The sequence below is a fragment of the Rhinolophus sinicus genome, chromosome 3, assembly GCF_057876585.1.
Source record: "Rhinolophus sinicus isolate RSI-liver-muscle chromosome 3, RSI-T2T, whole genome shotgun sequence".
NCBI classification, from domain to species: Eukaryota; Metazoa; Chordata; class Mammalia; order Chiroptera; family Rhinolophidae; genus Rhinolophus; species Rhinolophus sinicus.
Window position 1 is genome coordinate 166,354,258 of NC_142503.1, and position 16,074 is coordinate 166,370,331.

Genomic DNA, 16,074 nt, shown 5'->3' on the forward strand with positions numbered 1-16,074 from the left:
ATCGGTGTAATGCACCTTCCACATGTAAAGATGACCAGCAGACATGGTAGAGCTGAGGGACTGAAGCTGGTAGAGACATCAGTGATTAAGACCATGCAAGTTACTCCCAGACAGATTCCAGTGCTTGAAACCCGTGGTGGGTTGTATAAGGAAGCATGAGCTTCCTGAAGAAGTCACCTCCCAACCATGGAATCACCTTGTGCTTCTCAAAAAGAAACCTGGTAGACAGGGAACCTCTTTAACAATGCTAAAACAGAGCTAAAAGATAACCTTTCCTTCCAGGAGTAAAGATGTGTTTAGTTGTGCGGAGTCAGTGAGAGTAGGAGGAGCTGTTTCAGACATAGCCTTGCAAACAAGACCAGCATTGTCAAAAGTTTGCTGTTTCCGCCTCCATTCCCTTAGTCCCCTCTGCCCTCAGAAGATTTTTAAAGTGGTCAGGGCCATGATGTTGACCAGTCTTCCTACCAACTTTCCTTTTTCTTGATCTTTTGTTTCAATGTCTGCTTTCTTTCCCCTATGTGCTCACTGAAGCTGGATTGTGGGGGTCAAGTTATAATTAGTTTATATATGACGTTTAATTCACTGTAGCTCTTCTGGCATTAGATTCAAATGGGCTTTGATGTCTGGCTGGAGCTTTGATCCCAGACTCTCAAATGGTGGTCATCACCCCAACTCAAAGGATTGCCCTTTATTTTTTTCCCTCCTATTCGAAGACAGCTTTTCCCAATTACATCATTTGTGTTTGTTTGGCCATAAAAAGCTGCAAGGCATCATTTTGTTGCTTTGCTCTATAGCAGAACGTGCGATTGATGCTCCTTACTTTGCTTGACTGCAATAGAATGTTCACGGCTGGATGAGGCATTTGTAGAATGATGCTCAGAGTTCAGCAGGGATGCTGCTGGGAGCTGTTCTGCCCAAAGACAGAGTCAGACTGTGTGATCTGAAGGACCCTTCCCGGCTCTGCCAGGAAATATCTTTAAGCATAAGCTACACAACTGTGATATATTCCATCAAGACTCTTTCATGTTGGCAACTTTATCTTACTCTCCAGATCCTCCGGGCAGCAGAGACACCTCATCTTCAGAGCCACACTTTCTGAGGATCGATTAGCAGCTTTTCTGAGAAGACAGAGGCTGGGTGTGGGGATGAGGGGGTGGGGGGCGGAGCAAAAGAACTAACTAGGGCTGAAGAATTCTAGAAAGGAGATAACAAAATAGTATTAGTGGAGGAAGAAGCACCAGCATCTTAAAAAGAAAGAGAAAGAAAAATCAAAACAGTAGAGGGAAGTGAGACCCTGTTGGCAACAGAAGGGAGCAGTGAGCAGTGGGGAATTACCTTTAACTGCCTCCAGAATATCTGCAAACAAAACAGAATCAAAGAGGAAAGCAAAGCCAGAGGACTAGAATGGAGAGGAGACAATTTGGCTGTTGGGTTAAGAAGAGAATAGGGGCAACCCAACCAGTCCTACTTAATCTGATGACATTGGGAGTTTTCCTGGAAAAACAATTACAGCACTGAGCTCCTTACTTCTAACTTCATTTGACAGCCTGAGTTTGTTTTAAAGGGCATGTGAATGAACAGCATTATTTATTAATGTGTAACGGATACTTTGGAAAGCATAACTTTTTTTCCTACTTATGACCATTTTATTGGCAGAACCATTTGAGTACATTAGTTTTAATATTTAAACTTGCTGGGAACACTTTTTCATGGAGATGTACAAGCTGTTATGGCAAATGGTTTGCTTTGGACTAATGAGCCAGCTCAAAGTAGCATTTGGTGGGGAGAAGGGTGGGAAGGTGGGGTGGTTTGCAGAAATAGTGACTTGTCTATCTGCTTTAACAAGATTTATTAGTAGGGTGTAAAAACATGTTTCAGCTTTCCCCCCTTCAACTATATAAATATAGTTGTCAATGTGTGACATAACACAGGCCACAATAATAGACTCCACCTTGCCAGAAGGAATCCAGTTTGGAACTAGAAAGCAAGAAGCTTGCCTAGAAATGAATAAATAGATTGAGACAATGAATGACAGGACATGGGTGAGTGGCATTTAGCAGGCAGGTTCAGTCACTATTCTTTAGTGCCTTGCTAAAATTAGGGAGAAAAATTCAGTTCCTGTGTTATCAATGTTTGGCACACAGTAGACATAAAGCATAGATGACCTGAATAAAACCGATTTTGTGTGCTGATGGACACCTGAACATGATTCTATTTTTAGATCTAGTACACAATCTTGTTAATTACAAATCACAGTTGTTGTTATAGTTCGTCTTATGTCTGTGAGGGGTAGCACCTGGGAGGGCAATAGAGGATGGAGAGGGAACTCTTGTTTCTTTCGTTCTTTTTTTTTTTTTTTTTTTTTGGCAAACGTCAACTTGGTTCTATTTGTCTCAGGGATTAAAAGGGTACTATGAAGTTAGTTAGAAAGTATGTGAATGAAAAGACAATGTATGACCACCATACATATTCTTGACTCTCTCTAGCAATCATCAGTTCAATGTTTGCAAGCCACTGTCCTGAGTACAGTAATACTAAGAGTATTAAAACAGTCCCTGCCTCCAGGGAACTTTTATAATGTAACTGGAGAGAAGTGACATACACAAACACCAATGTCTGTCGATGTATGTGTACATAGCCAGATAAATAACCATACAAATAGCATTTGGTAAGAATAAGATATTTATGCAGTTAGTTAACTGAAGTTCAGAGGAAGGACGTGTGATCTGGAAGAGAAGTTTAGACCACACAGGGTGGAGAATTCGTAGCAGTGGTAAGCAGCTGGGCAAACGTGGAAGAATCTGGAATGATGGTAGAGGATGCACTCCTTCACACAACACTTTGCCTGAACTTCAGCAAATCGTGACTTGCTGGATTCAATCTCTGAGGCTCTTGGATGTACTGCTTTTTAAAATAGATATGGTACTTTTTCACAGACAAGTGGCATTTCCAGACCCCTATCCCACTGAAATCCCGTGACCAGTGTTCCAAGCAGAGATGACCATACCACAAGTGCTATTTCAGGGGGAAAGTTTGTAAGTCCCTCTGGAGGAAACAAAAAAAGCTACGCCTCACATAACCTTTACTATCTATGTACCTGCCACGTTGTAAATGCACCCCCCTCCAATATATGTTATGCTATACTGTATTTTATTATAATTCTTACTATAGGCAGGTTCTGTTAGCAGTTCATTTTACCGTTGAGGAAACAGAGGCCCAGAGAGGTGAAGTAACTTGCCCGCACACCTAGTCTTGGCTGGAAACAGGATTCAAATTTAGGCAGTCTGGTTTCAGAGTCAGAGCTCTCTTGAATGCAGACTAAATAACAATAAAAACTCAAAAACCAAAGCGCGCACGCGCGGGCGCGCACAGAAGCCCAGAGCTTGTAAAAGAATTGATGCAACCGCTTGCTATACAGCGACATCCTTCTGCCTAATTTTAAATGCCTTCCGTAAGAAAATCAAAACAGCAACGACTAAGAGTTGAATGTGTTAGAACATTGCCCTGTGCTTTTTGGTGCTTGCCTTGACGAAGTGGAGTCAAAAAGCCAACCCCACAGAAGTTGTCTTTGAAGACACTCCCAGTCCCTTGCTTGGTAAGGTGAAAGAAACCTAGAGCAGTCTGAGTGGACGTGAACAGTGGGCGTGTGGGGAAAGGGTTAAAGCTGTGTGCTGCAACTCGGTCGAGTTTCAGAAAGTTCTCTGGGGAGCCCAACTGCGGCGTCCGTTCGCGGACCCTGCCTGCGAGGCCGCTGTAACAGGATGCTGGGGCTCGAGGTGCTCGCCCCTTGTTTTATGCGGTGGCAAAGAACCAATAAGGAGCGAGGCAAAAATTGGGGGCAGTAAACCCGAAAAGGGGGCGAGGAGACCCGCGAGAAGAGCAGCGGAGGAGAGAGGGAGGGGCGCGGAGGACGGAGTGGGAAGGAGGCCGGCGCTGAGCGCGCGCGGCGCCCCTGACAGACGCGGGGGAAGCCGGGGGGGAGCTGGCCTCGGAGCTGAGGGGCCGGCGCGGGGAGGCGGGCGCCAGGCGGGGGTTTGCCGGGCCGCCGCGCGTGACGTAGCGCCGGGCAGGGCGTTATCAGCTGCTGGGCCGCGGCGAGCGACGCGCGGCGCACCGGACGGCGCCGCTCGGGCCAGGACGGCTGCAGCCCGCGGCCACGCGCGGGTCAGGAACGCTCCTGGTCGCCGCCCCTGTCGTTCTGTCCCGCCGCCGGGCGGCATGAGCCCGCGGCCGAAGCTTTAGCGCCCCACTCCTCCGCCCCGGGGGCCCGGCTGCGGTGACGGGTGCTCGCTGCAGGGTTGGGGGCCATGAAGCCGAGTCCGACCGGGACGGCGAGAGAGCTGGAGCCGCAGGCGCCGGCCCGGGGCGAGCAGCGCGCGGCGGAGCCCGAGGGGCGCTGGCGGGAGAAGGGCGAGGCGGACACGGAAAGGCAGCGCACCCGGGAGCGGCAGGAGGCCACGCTGGCTGGGCTGGCGGAGCTGGAGTACCTGCGCCAGCGCCAGGAGCTGCTGGTCAGGGGCGCCCTGCGCGGCGCCGGGGGCGCCGGGGCCGCTGTGCTGCGCACCGGGGAGCTGCCGGGGGAGGCGGCGCAGCGTAGCCGCCTGGAGGAGAAGTTCTTGGAGGAGAACATCCTACTGCTGCGGAAGCAATTGGTAGGTCGTGCCCGGAGGTGGGAGCGCCGCTGTCCCTGCAGAGGGGCTGGGGGTCGGGCAGGTGTCCTGGAGTGGGCGTGAGGGTGCCTCTGGCAGGGGACATTCTCGCGTTTCCCGAGACCCCCCGCCCCGTGCCCCCTTGACCCCATCCCTGTGTGTGCCCGTGGCTCGTGGGCTGGCGTTTGCCCGCTTTGTGTCAGGTGAGGGGCTGGCGACCCCGCGCAGACTGCGGGGAGGGGGTGACCGCTCTCCCGCTCTGTCTTCGGGATTCTTGGAGTGGCCTGGTTGTAATCTTCAACCGCTCTAGTTAAACGAATGCATACCCTCTCCCCGAATGTTTGCAAATTTCTCATTTAAAATGCCATTTAATTTGGCGAGTTTAGCTTCAGTTCCTCTCGCCGAGAGGGGACAAAAGCCCAGGAGGGGGTTTGTGGTGTGTTTAACAGTCCAATGCTGGATTTTACGATTACACGGAAGCGCACGTAGGAGCCTTTCCCCTCCCAGGGCTTTCCCCAGCATGCCAGCGTTTGCTTGGGCTGCTGCTTAATTTCAAATAGAAGCCCTTTGTATAAGCCAGCTAAAACAGACGCAAATGATGGAAATTTGGCTGCAGAAAGTGCCCCCTCCTCTCATATGTTATACTTTCTGCTAGCTGTGACTGGTGGTGGAGGTGGGAGAAGAGAGAACCTGCTCTCAAGGAGAGCATTTATCTTATTGGATTTCTGTCAGCGTCTCGGTCATTCTATGCCATCTTCATTAACGGGGAAGAAAAAGAACTTTGGCGCTTAATGTATTGATGAACAGCTTTTGACCCCGCCTCAGAATAATGGCGGCAGCTTTGTTTTTGTGATCTCAAAACTGTAGTTTTGAAAACAGCAAAAACCCAAAAAAAACCAAAAAACCACCCCCCAAAAAAACAAACAACCCAAAAAAAAAAAGGCTAACAACCTAATCTGACCGTGTGATACTATCTGAAACTAGACACATGCTAGATAATGTCCCTACTACAATAAGGAACGTAGTGATGCTGTGTGGTTGTCAACTGTTTTCTTGTATTATCTCTTTTAAGGTAATTTCTCTCTCTTTTTTTTTGAGTAGCAGAGTGCTTTTACTTGCTTAGTTCGTGTTTCCTGAAGAAACTCACCCTGGCCAACAAGCACATGGTTTATGTCCCCTTTTAAAGTCAAAGGACACACAGGAGTACTAGTAATTCATATGCATATATTTTATACGGATGTATGTACATCGTGGTTTGTGCGAGACCTCTGTTTTGGCATTTTACTGTGTTTCATTGGTAGCAGACTAGATTTGTATGTAACATTGATTTGAGCCAATTCTTGCTGGTTATGCCTGGTCATTGACATTTTATGCATTGTCTTGTACAATAGCACCTTTTTGTCTTTATGAATCTCGGGATTGTGAGTGGCACATTCCTGGTGTCCCTGGAGGGGAGCAAGGCAGCATGTCAGGAGAATTCCAGTCCAGTCAGTGTTTGTGGTTCTATTTTCATTTGTAGACTTGGCATTCATGATTTGAACCAGATGCCTTTTGAAATTTTTTTTTTTTTTTCCTTTTCCAGCAATAGGAAGCACTAGGTGGCGGTGTGAGTTAGCACTACAGATCTGTCACCTTTGGAAACCCGAGTTGAGTTCAAATCTTGATGGACCTTCCCTTGAGGGTGTTGAATTCTGCCAGCTCACATTATACTTGGCACTGGCTATTAGTATTCGTTTCTCACTTTCAAAGGCCCTAAGACTGATTAAACGCCACAAAGCAGCTAGTAGAAAACAAAGCTCTGCAGGACATTTGGCCAGAAAAATCTCACCTACGTAAGAGTATAGTGTTTTGTAGGAAATCTGTTGCACTCTGACTTCAAATTAAAGAATCTACTGTGAAGTACGAGTTTGTAAAAAAATTGGCTGCACACACACAAGATTTTATAAAATCTCAGTGCACTTTTTTCTTATTCTTACCTGAAGAAAGTAAGTTTGTATTTATTATTTGAGACTAAAAGCAAGTCTTGGTTTTATGAAGAAACTTTTTGTTATCACAAAATGTGAGCAAGTGGAATTAAGCATAGGACATATTCTTGAAGTTTTTCTTTATTTCAAGTCATCCAATAAATTTTGGGGTTTTGGAAGACTTAGTGAACTTTCCAGATGATAATTTGAAGACTTAGAGCAGACTTTCTGGTTCTTTGTCACCAAATGTGTTCGTTTTTCCTTTCTCTGTTTCTTCCTAATCAGAATTGTTTGAGGAGAAGAGATGCTGGTTTGTTGAATCAGTTGCAAGAACTTGACAAGCAGATAAGTGACCTGAGACTGGATGTAGAAAAGACATCTGAAGAGCATCTGGAGACAGACAGCCGGCCCAGCTCAGGTGAGTGAGTGAGCACGAGGACTGGAATGTACACTCAGGAGTTCTGCCTTGGCCCCTGTACTTCACTTTCCCAGACCTGCAAATGGCCATGGAGTTTGTTTCCAGGGAGAACGACAAAGCTATCTGCCATTCAGTTGCATAAGCGGGAACTAAAACCAGACTACAAAATTTTTAATAATGAGATTGATCTGACTGTAGTCCCTTGGGTTTAAAAATAAAAGCTTCTATTCAAATTTCTGGAAGAGCGGTCCTCCTTTGAAACTTGAGAAAGTCAGAACTGGGCTAGAAGATTAGTCACACTTCAACTTCCTGAGACCACTTCAAAAGTTTTTTTTTTTCTTCTTTTAAACCATTTGGCTCCTTAAATAGATTTGTTTTCAAGTTTTTTTTTTTCTGAAATGTCAATTATAACGTTGAGGTTTTGACAGATCTAAGTCTCTTCTTTCTTTATATATCTTTAAAAGTTGGGTCAAGGAGGAAGATCAATTTGAGGGTGAGAGTAACTCTGAAATGTACCCATAGTTATGGGCTCTTTGCTTTTTCTGAAGATCACTTGAAATGAAACCATAAAATCAGGACACTAAGTCCAGGGAACCAAAATTGCTCCTCCCAAAAGTCTCCCTTTCCTACTTTTTCTAGATGAGTATCCCGTCTCCTTTTAAGCACACGTGTGTATTATTGCTTAACATGATCTTAATTCCAAATGGTGTTTTTATTTGTAGGGTTTTATGAGCTGAGTGATGGGGCTTCAGGATCCCTTTCCAATTCTTCTAACTCGGTCTTCAGTGAATGTTTATCCAGTTGTCATTCCAGCACCTGCTTTTGTAGCCCCTTGGAAGCAACCTTGACTATCTCAGATGGTTGCCTCAAATCTGCAGGTAAGACTTGTTAGAATTAATAGACATTTTTTAATTGGAAGGGTTCAACGAGCCCTTAAAGGTTATCTAGCTTTAACCCCTCCTACTGATGAAAAACAAAGGCTCAGAGAATTTCATCAGCTGGCTGCATTTCGTGCCATAGTTGCCTCTAGAACCAAGATGACCACTATTCCAGTCCTCTTTGGGTGCCACTTGGCTTTGTAGTCTGATGGTGGCAAGACATCTTTAGAAATCCTGTTCCAGTATTATAGGTCTTAAGCTTTGTTTCTGAGCCTTTTGCTTAACAGGCTTTGTTTACTTTGTTTGCGTTTTCTTTTGAAAACTGCTTTGGATCTGCTTTCTTTTTCCTTTTTAATCATTTAAAGCATGCATTAAAATAAATATATCTATCAGCCTGGCCAAGAGCTGCTTAGCACTTCAGGGAGCAATGGCTCGCCCATGTTCTCCAGAATGCTTTGCATGATGGCAACTCTCTTTTCTTTTAGTAGGTGGGTGGGATGAGATCCCTCTAGGCCATGTGCCATTGTTCCCCATTTTGAGCTATCCTTGCAATGACCTCTGGAGAGAATCATGCTATCATTGGTACTGGAAGAGTTTCTGCATTTCCACCATGTGTCACACACTGTACTGGAAGCTCTGCATACATTTATCTCCTTTAAACCCTCCCAGCGGTTCTGCAGGGTGCAGGTGTTGTCAGCTCCATTTTATGTTTCAGAAAAATGAGGCCTAGTGAGGTCAGATTAGGTAAGTTACTTAAGGCTGTGTAGCTTCTAGTAAGTGGCAAAGGCAAGATTCAAGCTCAGGACTAACTGCCAGGTCCATGTTTTTCCACTATACCAGAGGAGTTCAGAAGTTGTCTTTAATCTTCTCATCGAACAGAGGAGGAATTTGGTTTTAATGCACTGTTTGTTGGGTTCCTCTCCTGCTGAATGGCAGATATGTTGCTGAAACTTAGGATTCCTTCCTTAGTTCTGGTTTGTTTTGAGTCCTCAGAAGAGCAGAGAAAATACGGAGATTAGAGGAGCTCTAAGTGCTGGCACAAGTCACTGTCTGTGTTCTCCACTTGGGTATAAGGCTGAATTTTTGAGTCCAGGCAATGCACCATACAACTGAGGCTGCTAATTGGCCAGTGTCTTTGTATATGTACAGTGTGTGTCATCAGCAGCAATCATTTGGGGAAGCACAGATCTGTGTTATCTAGAGTGTCCGCGCCTCAAGTTCGTTGGTAATTGCTCCCCTTCACTCTCCAGATCTGGTCTCAGAGAGACCCTTTAAAACCTATTAAAGGCATTTTGGTATAGGTTTTCCTTGAAGACAGACCCCTCCTTTCCCAAATGCCACATCTTCACATAATTGAGACAGTTGGGCGGGGCTTTGGGGGATGGGATGTCTGTCTTGTTCCTCAACTCTTAAGTAGGGAAAAGGGATGAATGGTGGAGTGTAGGTACATGTAGCTTTTAAGCAAGGTAGCTAGGCCTTCGGGTAGTGAAGGAGGAGGGATGGCAAGGATATTAGGTAGAGAAGTTTCTCTTGTAATAAGCTACTTATTGGGAGTAGAGGTGGGTGGTGGTGATATGCCACTTTTATAATATCTTTTCTTTACAAATGAATCATATCGTTTCTGAGTCTAGGCTGTATTCCCCCCCCCAACTTCTGATTATCACTGAAGTTCATGGAGCTTTCCCTTACATTAAACAATTAACAGAATTTCGCACATGGCAGATTTTCAGTATTTGAGTGAATAAATATAATGGAGGACAAATTCAATAGTGATAAAAACTTTGATTTTCTCTAACTGAAGGTCATTAAAGGGATTTGAAAGTTATAATATTCACCAAGATAGGATATCATTTAATTAAGCAAGAAAGCTTGATTTCAATGTATTTTGGCATCTACATTTTTGAGATGTGGAAAATTTATTTATTAATATCGCTACTCAATCTTTTAAAACTTTATCAAAAATTCCTTTCTATTAAAAAAAATACTGTGCTTTCTTTGTTAGTGTCACTATTGAAAATATAAGGTAATTATTATTTAAATTTGATTAATCTCTATTGAAATTTCATTAATTTCCCTGACCTTTCAATTGACAGTTATATTCAAACATATGTCATTAAGAATTAGGTCTAAAAAACAATGAGGAGAAAGTCCACAGAAAGTATAGTTTATCTGAAGTATTTTATAGGGAAACTAGAAATAGAACACAGAGGGGAGAGTAGCCTAGAGAACTAATGACTCAAAAAACATTTACTTTTCCAGTTATAAATGTAGTACATATTTATTGAAAATTTAGAAAATAGAAAACAAAGAAGAAAGTAAACATCACTTGCTTTCCCATCACACTGAAATGAAATGCTACTATTAGCATGTGTGTGTGCTTCATCTCAGACTTTTTTCTTTGCGTATATGCAATTTTCATAAAATTATAATCATAGTCTGGTATATCATGATTTTCGCTAAATTTCAAAGTGTTTCCCAATATCATTCAATAATTTGATAACATTTTATTTATTTTTTATTTATTTAATAAGAGTTTATTTGAGCCAAACTGACAACAGTTGCCTGGAAGCAAAATCTCAACGGATTGAGAAAATGCTCCCTGAAAACATTTTTAATGGCTGAATATTTGTCCTTCAGAGGATATATCATATCTTGTTACATTTTCTTTGTTAAATATTTTTTTCTCTCATCCAGTAGTCTGAACTGTATGTAAAATAGCAGAGTAGCTCATGGAGTATTTGTTGATTCTTTGGCATTCTCTCTCTGCCTATGAATTTGTCTTCCTAGAAATTGGCCAGAGTCAAGCTGGTGCTGACCAATTCATTTCTTCAGAGTGTACCTTTAAATGTTTTTCAGATCTCATAGGATGGTTGGACTATAAAGAAGGCCACTGTGAAGACCAGGCCTCAGAGGCAGTTTGCCGTTCCCCCTCCACATCACAATTTAATCCCCTTGGTGTCATTGCAGATGTGAATCCCAAGTACCAGTGCGATCTGGTGTCTAAAAACGGGAATGATGTCTATCGCTATCCTAGTCCACTTCATGCCGTGGCTGTGCAGAGTCCAATGTTTCTCCTCTGCCTGACGGGCAGCCCCCTGAGGGAAGAGGACAGGCTGGGTAACCATGCCAATGACATTTGTGTTGGATCTGAGCTGGACACCATCAAGACAGACGCCTCCTTACCATCTCCAAGCGGTTTGTGGTCTGCTCCCCATCCTTTATCCAGTAAGAAAATGGATGGCTACATTCTGAGTCTGGTCCAGAAAAAAACACACCCTGTAAGGACCAACAAACCAAGAACCAGTGTAAACGCGGACCCCACGAAGGGGCTTCTGAGGAATGGGAGTGTTTGTGTCAGAGTGACTGGGGGTGTCTCACAGAGCAATAATGGGAACCTTAAGAATTCAAAACAGGCGCCTTTGCCCTCTGGTGGAATCCCCTGTTTGGACAATGGGACATTCTCCCCACCGAATCAGTGGTCAAAAGAATCAAAGGCAGAACCACAGGAAAGCAAGAGGTTACCCCTGCCAGAGGGTTGCTCTCCTAGCACTGCCACTGAACTTCAAAGTAAGCATCTGCCCAAAAATGCCAAGCCAGCCCCCCAGGAACATGCTCGGTGTCCCACTACTGTGACAGGGGAGTCCCCTAAAGAAAGCATTCAGGTCCCAGCTGCCTCTCCAAAAGAGAGCCCTGGGAGAGTCCTCGCTCCACTGCAAGAAAACAAAGTTGTCCAGCCACTGAAAAAGATGGCGCAGAAAAACAGCCTGCCCGCCATCCCTCCAGTGGCGCCCCCTCCTGCCCCTCCTGCGCTGCTGTCCTCAGCTTTCCCCGTGGAAGAAAGGCCTGCCCTGGATTTCAAAAGCGAGGGCTCTTCTTCTCAAAGCCTGGAGGAAGGGCTTCTGGTGAAGGCCCACTTCGTCCCGGGGCAGCAGCCGGGTGTGAGGCCGCACCGGGGCACCCGGACCTCGGCCGTCCCCAGGGGCTCCGCCCTGAAGCACAGGGCCCAGGCCCTCCACGGCCCCGACGGCGCCTTGCCCACCGTGAGGGAGAAAACCCGGGTGGCCAGCAAGAAGTGTCGCTTCCCCGACGACGTGGATACAAATAAGAAACTCAGGAAGACCTCAGCCAAGGGGAGGAAGGGTGCGGGCGGCCAGGCCGAGGCGGGTCTCCCCAGCCGGCCTCTGGGGGCTGCCCACCGGGCGGGGAGCCGGGTGCACGGCCACGGCCGGGAGGCGGTGGTGGCCAAGCCCAAGCACAAGCGAACCGACTCGCGGCGGTGGAGGTCGGCCGCCGAGATCTCCTACGAAGAAGCCTTGCGGCGCGCCCGGCGGGGCAGGCGGGAGAACGCGGGCCTGTACCCGGCTGCCGTGGCGCTGCCCTTCGCCAGCCCGTACGCCTACGTGGCCAGCGACTCCGAGTACTCGGCCGAGTGCGAGTCCCTCTTCCACTCCACGGTGGTGGACACGAGCGAGGACGAGCAGAGCAACTACACCACCAACTGCTTCGGGGACAGCGAGTCCAGTGTGAGCGAGGGCGAGTTTGGCGGGGACAGCACTAGCACCAGCGACTCCGAGGAAAGCGGGGGCTTAATTTGGTCCCAGTTTGTCCAGACTCTCCCGATTCAGACGGTCACAGCCCCAGACCTTCACAACAACCCCACCAAAACCTTTGTCAAAATTAAGGCTTCTCATAACCTCAAGAAGAAAATCCTCCGCTTTCGGTCTGGCTCTTTGAAGCTGATGACGACCGTTTGAGTAACATTGTTGGTGTAAAAAGTGGTTTGTTTGTTTTTCTAGTGATGGAAGTAAAGGTGGCATCTTAGTTTTTTTTGTGTGTAATAATTTGATGGAATGCTTTCCTTTTGTTAAGATAAAACTGAGGTAAATTATATCTCTTCTTCATAGATGGACACTGGTGCCTTTAATGGAAGGTAAAGAATGTTTTGCTGGTTAGAAGTAAATATTGAGGTTTTAATGGTGGTGATAGTGAATGAATTTTGTGGTATCAGCTGATGATTATTTTAAATTTCTGAGCACCTGTGAAGGCACAGGTTTTGATGTTCAGGTCTTACTAGGATGAGACCTTTTGATCTGAAGGCCAAGTCGATGGAATTGTAGGACATACATTTGCTTCTTGGTTCTTTAGGGCAGTGTCTCCATGAGGGCTTTCCTGTTGAGCAGCATCACATACGATTGTGTGAGGTAGGTACGAGGATGGTGTTTTGTTTTCCGTAGTTTTTTATATAGTCTACATTTCTCAGAGGTACCCCCCATTCTATTTTCTTCTCAGAACTGTTTGATTTACGGGACTCAGAACTTGAAGACCAGACCCTAAATCCAGAGAGCTGGTGCCTTGGATAGAGAGGCTGGTAATACCTTAAAGGGACTCAGTGAAACTTTTACCACACTTTGTGCCTAGGCCCCAGTTACAGTAACCACTTCTAGGGCCATTTACCCAACATTTTGATGCCTTCCTCCTCCTCCTTAATTTGCAGCAGATCAAACCATTCCTCCCTTGGAGGACTTGCCTTTGGGATAAAATTTTGGTCCTTGGGTCAGAGAAATTCACTCCTAATGAAATAACCCTTGGGCATGACTCTAAGCCCAGAATTGCTCACTGAGCGCTGTGCCACCTAAGCATTGGCCCAAACACGTTAGTGCAATCTAGTCCAGATTGGACCACTGACCCTGTATGGAAGGGCTTTTTTTTAAAAAAAATTTTTTGGTAAACAGTATTGTGTAAAATTGCTTTTTTATACCAATATATGCATGTTTTGTGCATGAGTAGTATTTGTTTTGATATTCCTGTTGATGTTAAATTACTGTATGATATAAACGGTATGTGTTTTTATATATCATTGTGTAAATTTAATATAACATTATATGCTGTAATAAACGATTTGTTTTACTGCTGTTAAGTTTGTTATTTGGGTATAAAACCAGATGTTTACACCTGTAAATCTTGTGCTGATTATTGTGGGATTTGTAATAGGCCATTCTAGCATGAGAATATTTGCAATACTTAAGGCAGGTTTTAGGAGTATTCTTCCCAATGGATGGTGAGTAAGTAGATGAAGAAAAGCAAACCAGTTCGTTAGAATAGTTAAGGTGGTACTTTAAAGTACATTTGAAAGATTTCTTCTAAGGAAAGTATTTCTGAGAAGAACTCTTTCCAACATTTTAGTATAAAACATTTCCAACATGGAAAAGTTGAAAGGATACTACAATAACCACTTGTATAGCCACCACCTAGATTCAACAAGTCCTTGCTTTAACTCCCTATATGTATTTATTGGGTTAGACCATATTGCTGGTTTTGTAGGTCAATGACAGATTTTAGCAATCCTCCCTCTCCCCACCACACTCCTGTACTATTTTAAAGTAAATTTCATTTATCATGATATTTCATCTCTAAAAACATACGTATACTTTTCCTAAGATCATGGTGATTCTCCCGTACAACTACCATATTATTATCATACCCACCCAAGGAAAATTGACAGTAATACTTAATATTAAATATTTAATCTCTTGTCAAAAATTTTAATTTATTTAAAGACATTTTTAATAGCAGATTCCCCGTCCCCAACCAGGGTTCAATGTTGTACATTGCATTTGCTTGTAGATCTCTAGTCTTTTTAGTCTAGATTTGCCTCCCCACATTAAAAAAAAAAAATGCTATTAGATTTTAAAGTCAGAACAGTTGTCTTGTAGAAGGGCCCCCATTCTGGAGTTGGTGTTTCCTTACGTTGTCTTTTAACATCTAGTCCCTCTATTTCCTGTAAACTGTGTAAGGCTCACTGGATTCAGGTTAACCATTCTTGGCAAGATTTTACTAGTGATCTTATGTACTTTTATTGCTTCACATCAAAGAAGATAATATCAGGTTGCCCTACTATTACTGAATTTAAGAGATCTCTTGGTTAAGTTGGTGAGCATAGATCTCTCCATTATAAAGTCTGTCTTTTTTCCTCTTTGCAAAAGGTTGCTATTTGTGGGTGATTATTTGATGCTGTGTGGATATCCTGTTCTTCACAACCTTCCGCTTAATGGCTTTAGCTTACATTGCTGAGCCTTGCCTGAATCAGTTATTGCCTTGGGAATGCAAAATGGTAGTTTTCTAAGGATCTTCCACTTTTATTAGCTGATAATCTATAAAAAGCTTTCCTTATTATTTTTTGAATGTCACTATGGACTAACAGATTTTCGTTCATTTGGTGTCTTAGAATTACTGACAGTTATTGTTCTTTCTGATGCTCAATGTGTCTGAAATTGGGCCAGTGGAAGGATAAATTTTGTTGAAAGGAAACTAGAATCAGCTCAGTCTCATAATCTCATATTTATTATAAAATGTACTCAATTAAAATGAATTTTTCAAATGCTAAAATTTCAGAGGCTTAATTTCAATGCAACACAAATCTCTTAACTATCCACTTTTTATTTCTGTCTTTGAAATGTTGTCTTTTCCTATGCTTTATATATCTTTTATCTCCAAGAGGGCTTTTAACTTTGGAACATAGCAAATTATTTCCACATTGCTTTTAAAGATAAGACTTTTTTTTCCCACAAGACATCCTTTTTTCCACAAGACATCTTTTTAGCAAGACATCTCAGACAACTCAGTTCTTCAAAATGTAGAGTTGTGTCTTTTAGTATTCATGTTTTTATATGCAACCAGTTATACTGCTTTGACTAGAATTTCTTTGATTACCTGTTTAAACCAAAGCCAAGTGCAAGCAAGGGATGATCTCACCATCTTTTCTATTGCGGTGATCCAATCTCTTTGGGGTCAGGCTATATAAACTTTATTGTGTAAGGCAACTGTGACCTGCAGTCAGTTCTTGAATCATTTCCAAGTTGTTCTCAATGAGTGTTATTCTCAGAAGGGAACACTTTCTGAAAAAAACCAGCTTCTGAATAATTACATTTTAGGTGACAGAACACCAAAAGTAGAGAAGCATGAAAAACAGGATTTTTTTCAAAGAACCCTGGGTTTGTCCTCCGTCTATTGCTCCACTTCCCTGTAGCTAGCAGTTTGTACTGCACTTGGAAAATTGGGTTTTGTCCATTATTTTCAATGACAAAATAGCTGCTATTGTTACAAATGAAAGAACTCTTTAAAATATTTTCCTTTATTTAAATAAATTACAAATGCTTATTGTCAAA

The 16,074-nt window shown here is 43.8% G+C and overlaps 1 protein-coding gene across 2 annotated transcripts; it reads left to right on the plus strand.

Annotated features, from left to right (window-relative positions):
• Window positions 1-4,083: 4,083 nt before the first annotated feature.
• On the plus strand, window positions 4,084-13,821 carry DACT1 (dishevelled binding antagonist of beta catenin 1). Of its 2 annotated transcripts, none has more exons than XM_019725818.3 (4): window positions 4,084-4,652; window positions 6,899-7,031; window positions 7,754-7,909; window positions 10,877-13,821. In XM_019725818.3, the coding sequence occupies exons 1-4, from the start codon at window positions 4,308-4,310 to the stop codon at window positions 12,661-12,663; spliced, it is 2,421 nt and encodes an 806-aa protein (XP_019581377.3). In that variant the 5' UTR covers window positions 4,084-4,307; the 3' UTR covers window positions 12,664-13,821. The 2 variants fall into 2 exon arrangements, with proteins under 2 accessions (XP_019581377.3, XP_019581376.3); XM_019725817.3 differs by having other exon boundaries at window positions 4,104-4,652; window positions 10,766-13,821.
• Window positions 13,822-16,074: the final 2,253 nt, after the last annotated feature.